General features: G+C 45.2%; 1 protein-coding gene across 2 annotated transcripts in view; it reads right to left on the minus strand.

Annotated features, from left to right (window-relative positions):
- HAVCR1 (hepatitis A virus cellular receptor 1) overlaps positions 1–5,942 on the minus strand; it is a 28,002-nt gene extending 22,060 nt beyond the window's left edge. The window contains exons 1-3 of one of the 2 annotated variants that reach the window (XM_032155990.1): positions 5,890–5,942; positions 3,182–3,514; positions 757–963 (exon numbers count right to left, since the gene is read on the minus strand). In XM_032155990.1, coding sequence (XP_032011881.1) covers positions 757–963; positions 3,182–3,514; positions 5,890–5,935 — 586 coding nt within the window. In that variant the 5' untranslated portion in view covers positions 5,936–5,942. The remainder of the gene's footprint in view (positions 1–756; positions 964–3,181; positions 3,515–5,889) is intronic. The other variant, XM_032155988.2, reaches the window with a different exon arrangement.
- Positions 5,943–6,822: the final 880 nt, after the last annotated feature.

Genomic DNA, 6,822 nt, shown 5'->3' on the forward strand with positions numbered 1-6,822 from the left:
GGCTCACTGCAGTCTTGACCTCCCGGCCCCAAGCGATTCCTCCACCTCAGCCTCCCAAGTAGCTGGGACTAAAGGCATGCACCACCATGTAGAGACGAGGTCTCACTATGTTGCCCAGGCTGGTTTTGAACTCCTCAGCTAAAATTACAGTCATGAGCCACCGCACCTGGCTTCTATCTGTGTAACTTTCAACAATGAACTTTTAGACTCTGTCTCAGTTCTCACAATTATAAACCACACCTACAGTGGATATAATTATCCTAAGAATTACATGCATGAAGCATGGTGCCTGGTAGATAGAAAACAGTAAATGTTAACTTATCTGAAATTAAGGTCTTTCAGAATGGACTAAATGATCTCTCTTCAGAGCTCTTTGTGAGGACACAATCTCATTTATCTGACCTTGGTTCTCTGGCATTCCCTGTGTTTTCATCATAAAGCCATACCTAGCTGAGTCAGATCCACAGTATCCCTGTTAGATGTTCTACATCAGTGGTCCAGCTATTTTTGGTTAATAATCAATTTCTTTGAGAATCTGACAAAAAGCAATGGGTCCCCTCACTCAAAAAATGCTTATTGGTGCAAAAGATGCATATAACTTGGGAGTTGGGGAGGATCACAAACCTGAGGAGACCCTGATTGAAACCCAGGTAAGACCCCTCCCTCTAGACTGTCCTTCTACCTTGATACAATGCCCTGGATGGTCTGCAGCTCCTCATTAGAAGGCCTTTGGGCTCCCAAACACATCTGTTTTACCTGGTTCATGGTTCTGCCTGGGCAAAGGCATTGGAGGAACAAAGGTAGAGACCATTGTTGTCATTGGAACACTTGTCGTTGGAATGCTCGTTGTCATTGGAACGCTCGTTGTCATTGAAACAGTCGTTGTCGTTGGAACAGTGGTGCTCGTTGGAACAGTCGTGACGGTTGGAACAGTTGTGACAATTGGAGTAGTCGTGACCATGGCTGGAGTCAGAAATCAACATGAGAGTGAGCATAAGTCAAACAAGAAACAAGAGCCTCAGGCTGGAACTGTACCCTAGCACACCAATGACAGACTGTTCCTAGGTGGAGTTAACTTCCTAAACTGTCAATCTTGGTCATTGCCCAGCTAGAAACTGTGACAGGAGAGGGCCTTGGAGACATACCCCTCCTTCCAAAAGAAGAGTAGATGTATTGAAAGGTACATGCATATTCAGCAAATAAGAACAGACACTTCATATTTGCACTGAAGCACTTTTTTGGGGTCAGGGTCTCACTCTGTCATCCAGGCCAGACTGTAGTGGCATGATCAACTCACTGCTGCCTCAAACTCCCAGGCTCAAGCAATCCTCCTGTGTCAGCTTCCCAAGTAGCTGGGACTACATGCAGGCATCACCACACCTGGCTAATTTTAAAAAAAAACTTTTTTTGTAGAGACTGGGCATGGTGGCTCATGCCTGTAATCCCAGCACTTTGTGGGACCAAGGTGGGTGGACTACTTCAGCTCAGGAGTTCAGAGTTCGAGGCCAGCCTGGGCAACAGGGCGAAACCCCATCTCTACAAAAAATAGTCAAGTGTGGAGACACATGCCTGTAATCCCAGCTACTTGAAAGGCCGAGGCACAAGAATTGATTGAACCCCAGAAGTGGAGGTTGCAGTCAGTAGAGACTGGGCCACTGCACTCCAGCCTGAGAAACAGAGCGAGACCCTGTCTCAAAAAAAAAAAAAAAAAAAAAGAATTGACCGCATCTTGCTCACCCTTATAAGGGAAACAATCCAAGTCCAAAAGCCAAGAGACTGCAAATTAAAGTTCCTCTTAATTAAAACGAAAATAGAGACACAGCTTATTAAGGTCATAGGTATTGGGTTCTATTATCATTGTAAGACCTTAGTGGAAGAAGATTCATTAAGAAAAAGCAATGGCCGGGCACGGTGGCTCACGCCTGTAATCCCAGCACTTTGGGAGGCCGACACAAGTGGATCGCCTGAGCCCAGAAGTTTGAGACTAGCCTGGGCAACATAGCGAAACCATATCTCTACAAAAAAAATTTTAAAAATTAGCCAGGCATGGTGATGCACTCCTGTAGTCCCAGCTACTCAGGAGGTTGAGGCAGGAGAATCACTTGAACCTAGGAGGCGGGGGATGCAGTGAGTATCGATCACACCACCGCACTCCAGCCTGCTACCTGGGCAACAGAGTGAGACTCCATCTCAAAAAAAAAAAAAAAAAAGGCCCTGCGTGGTGGCTTACACCTGTAATCCCAGCACTTTGGGAGACTGAGGCAGGCAGATCATTTGAGGTCAGGAGTTCGAGACCAGCCTGGCCAACATGGTGAAACCCCATCTCTACTAACACAAAATACAAAAATTAGCTGGGTATGGTGGCGCCTGCCTGTAGTTCCAGCTACTCGGGAGGCTGAGACAGGAGAATTGCTTGAACCTGGGAGGCAGAGGGTTGCAGTGAGCCACAATTGTGCCACTGCACTTCAGCCTGGGCAACAGCGAGACTCTGTCTCAAAAAATAAAAAAATAAAAAAGGACAGTTCAAGGTGAATAAATTCAGCTTGATAAAAATATTCACTGTATTTTACTATGGAACAGTAAATGCTATTTCTTGGACCAACTACTGTGTTTGAAGTACATTTGACCCTCCATATTTGTGGGTTCTGTATCCGTAGATATAACCAAGACTTTGGATGGAAAATGTATGGTGGAAAAAGAAGGATATGTTGTCTGCTGTACTGAACAAATATAGACTTGTTTGTCATTATTCCCTAAATAATGCAGTATAACAACCAAATGCATAGTATTTACATTGTATTAGGTGTTATAAATAATCTAGAGATAATTTAAAGCATATGGGACTATGTGCATAGTTTACATGCAAATACTACACCATTTTATATAAGGGACTTCAGCATCTGCAGATTTTGGTATCAAGGGGGTCCTGGAACCAATTTCCCGTGGATATCAAGGAACAATTGTACTGCTTTAGGAGCTAGTTTGCTGATTCTAGCCTGACCTTGAATTATGCTTGGCCTTGCAACTTCATCTACACAAAAGTTACTCAATTTCCCAAGAACAAGAGTTTATTTAAAAACAGGACTTACAGGAACCTCCTCTTTCCCTATTAAGAAAAAAGAAAATTACTACCAAACAGAAAATTCAATTAACTAGCAAGAAATATCAAAGAAAAACTTACGTGGCACAATCTCCAATGATATGGTGATTGTCATGTCATTGAACCACCCACGGTGCTCAACGCGGCAACAATATATGCCATTGTCAGACACAGCTGTATTTTCTATAGTCAGAGAGACATCCCTTCTTGAAAGGTCCCCCAGTAGCTTATAGCGTGTGTCCTTCTGATAGGTGATGTGGGTTCCATTGGTCCAGACAATGCCAATTCTGCATGTGAATAAAGAACATGCGCCTCTATTCCAGCACATGGATGTGACAGCTCCACTGTAGTGGCAGGGTAGTGTGACAGACGAACCTGCCACTCCATCAACCTTTACAGAACCAGCTACAGAATCTGCAATGAAGAAAAGACAAACTGAGAATGAGTCCTCAATATTTCATCTTGGCCGGGCACAGTGGCTCACGCCTGTAATCCAAGAACTTTGGGAGGCCAAGGCAGGCAGATCAACCGAGGTCAGGAGTTCAAGACCAGCCTAGTCAACATGGCAAAACCCGATCTCTACTAAAATAAAATACAAAAATTAGTGGGGTGTGGTGGTGTAATCCCAGCTACTCAGGAGGCTAAGGCAGGGAGAAGTGCTTGAACCTGGGAGGCGGAGGTTGCAGCAAGCTGAGCTCGTGCCACTACACTCCAGCCTGGGTGACAGAGCAGACTCTGTCTCCCCCACCACAAAAAAAAAAAATTCTCTTAATTTTTTTTTACTTGTTTTACTTTCTTTAAAAAAATAATTTATTCATTTTTTAATTGTTTATTTTTTATTTTTTTGAGACAGAGTCTTGCTCTGTCACCCAGGCTGTAGTGCAGTGGCGCAAAGATCTTGGCTCACTGCTACCCCCGCCTCCCAGGTTCAAGCAATTCTCATGCATCAGTCTCCTGAGTAGCTGGGATTACAGGCACATGCCACCACGCCCAGCCAATTTTTGTATTTTTAGTAGAGACAGGCTGGTCTTGAACTCCTGACCTCAAGTGATCCACGCACCTGAGCCTCCCAAAGTGCTAGGATTATAGGCATGAGCCACCATGCCCAGCCTTGTAAATAGACATTATAGCAGGAAGGTTTTTCCCCTTTTTCCAAGTTAGCTGATATAGCTGGAATTTTTTAAATTTGAGATTATAAGCATTTTTCTATGTTAGCATTCTTTTAATTTTTTCTTTTTTAGACAAAGTCTTGCTAAAAAGAACTTCTTTTTTTTTTTAGACGGAGTCTCGCTCTGTGGCTCAGGCTGGAGCACAGTGGTGCGATCTCGGCTCACTGCAAGCTCCACCTCCCAGGTTCACGCCATTCTCCTGCCTCAGCCTCCCCAGCAGCTGGGACTACAGATGCACGCCGCCATGCTCGGCTAATTTTTTTGTATTTTTAGCAGAGACGGGGTTTCACCATGTTAGCCAGGATGGTCCTGACCTCGTGATCCGCCCACCTCAGCCTCCCAAAGTGCTGGGATTACAGGTGTGAGACACCACGCCCGGCCGCCAAGAAATTCTTATTTAATTTTGCCTAATACTAGTATCATTTTCTTTGGATTACACATATAATGCATGCTATTACAATTTGGTTATAGAAGTATATAAGGAGAGATTATTTTTCCCCCATAATCCCAAAGGCATATATCACTCCAGAAATTTGTGTTTAAAAATTAGGATATGCCTATTTTAATCTTTCCTTATCTCATAGAATGTTTTGAATTAAAGTGTTTATTTCAAAATAAAATACTTAGGCCAGGTGTGGTGGCTCACGCCTATAATCCCAGCACTTTGGGAGACTGAGGTGGGAGGATCACTTGAGCCCAGGAGGTCGAGGTTGCAGTGAATCAAGATTGCCCAACTAGGTCAGGTGCGGTTACTCACGCCTGTAATCCCAGCACTTTGGGAGGCCGAGGCAGGTGGATCACAAGGTCAGGAGTTCAAGATCAGCTTGGCCAAGATGGTGAAACCTTGTCTCTACTAAAAATACAAAAAAATTAGTTGGGAGTGGTGGCAGGTACCTGTAATGCCAGCTACTTGCGAGACAGAGGCAGAGAATTGCTTGAACCCAGGAGGCGGATGTTGCAGTGAGCCAAGATCGTGCCACTGCACTCTAGCCTGGGCGACAGAGCGAGACTGTCTCAAAAAAAAAAAAGATTGCCCTACTGCACTCCAGAGTGAGACCTTATGAAGAGAGAGAGAGAGAGAGAAAGAAAGAAAGAAAGAAAGAAAGAAAGAAAGAAAGAAAGAAAGAAGAAAGAAAGAAAGAAAGAAAGAAAGAAAGAAAGAAAGAAAGAAAGAAAGAAAGAAAGAAAGAATTGAATGTGGCTGAAAAAAATTGGAAGGCACAAAAGAATACAATAAGGATTAACCCTCCCTCCACCTCCCACCCTCTGCCCCCATCCCACAGTACCTACCGTCACTATTTCCTACTACATGTATCTATGCATATACATCTAACCACTCCCTTTTTGTTTAAACACAAATGGCAGCATGTGACACACTGTGCTGCATCTTGCCTTGTTCATTTAGCCATGAATGTTGTAATTCATAGCAGTTAAGCAATTTCTTTGGCCTAAAACTTTATTCTGGTCCTGCTCACTAGTTAACTCATAGCCATACAACAGTGCCCAAAGAACATCTACATTCATCCACCACCACCATCCCCTCCCCTTCCCCTACCCCATTCTCTGGCTTCTAACCCTCCTCTACTCCCTTCTTCCCACCCAGGGCACCTACTCACTTACCTGCCAGATGTAGGATGAGGCTTAAGATGACCACTTGAGGATGCATTATGGGATCAGCCTGAAGGAAAATGAGCAGACAGGCTGGTTGGTACCCCCCACCAGATGGTATCTGATCAAGTCTTAATTCTCAGATTGCAACTTATCTTTTCACCCAATTGGTTGATTCATATGAGCCTGCTCTGCTGGAAATGAGAGAAGACCACACATAACGGCATGAGAGCTCTGTTCATTCCCTGCAGCTGAGAGCTCTGTGCCTTCCAAACGACCGGGAAAGCTGTCCACAGAAACAGCCCCTGACTTCCCAGCTTCTTCCCCACACATAGCCTCCAAACTGACTCCTGGTCCTGATACAGGGGATCAGGGAACAAACAAAAAGGAAACTGGGCCGGGCGCGGTGGCTCACGCCTGTAATCCCAGCACTTTCGGAGGCCGAGTCGGGCGGATCACGAGATCAGGAGATCGAGACCATCCTGGCTAACAGGGTGAAACCCCGTCTCTACTAAAAATACAAAAAATTAGCCGGGCGTGGTCGCGGGCGCATGTAGTCCCAGCTACTGGGGAGGCTGAGGCAGGAGAATGGCGTGAACTTGCGGGAGGCGGAGCTTGCAGTGAGCCGAGATCCCGCCACTGCACTCCAGCCTGGGCGACAGAGTGAGACTCCGTCTCAAAAAAGAAAAGGAAACTGGAGGCAGAGAACCAGCGTGGCTCAATGGCAGCATGAGAGCAAATGCCAGCCTTCCAGTGGCAGAGATGCACTTGCTTTTCAGAGTAAACTGGGCCTCTGGTGGACGTGGAGCTTTTCCTGCTCAGTGGCCACAACGACTCATCCCTAGCCTTAGCAGTCACATTGCCAAGTTTGCCATTAGCAAGAGAAATTGATAGTGAATGTGAATCACTGTGCCTACCTTTATGCTCCTGGACAACATGATTCAG

This window comes from Hylobates moloch, unplaced genomic scaffold (genome assembly GCF_009828535.3).
Source record: "Hylobates moloch isolate HMO894 unplaced genomic scaffold, HMol_V3 SCAFFOLD_6, whole genome shotgun sequence".
Taxonomy (NCBI): domain Eukaryota; kingdom Metazoa; phylum Chordata; class Mammalia; order Primates; family Hylobatidae; genus Hylobates; species Hylobates moloch.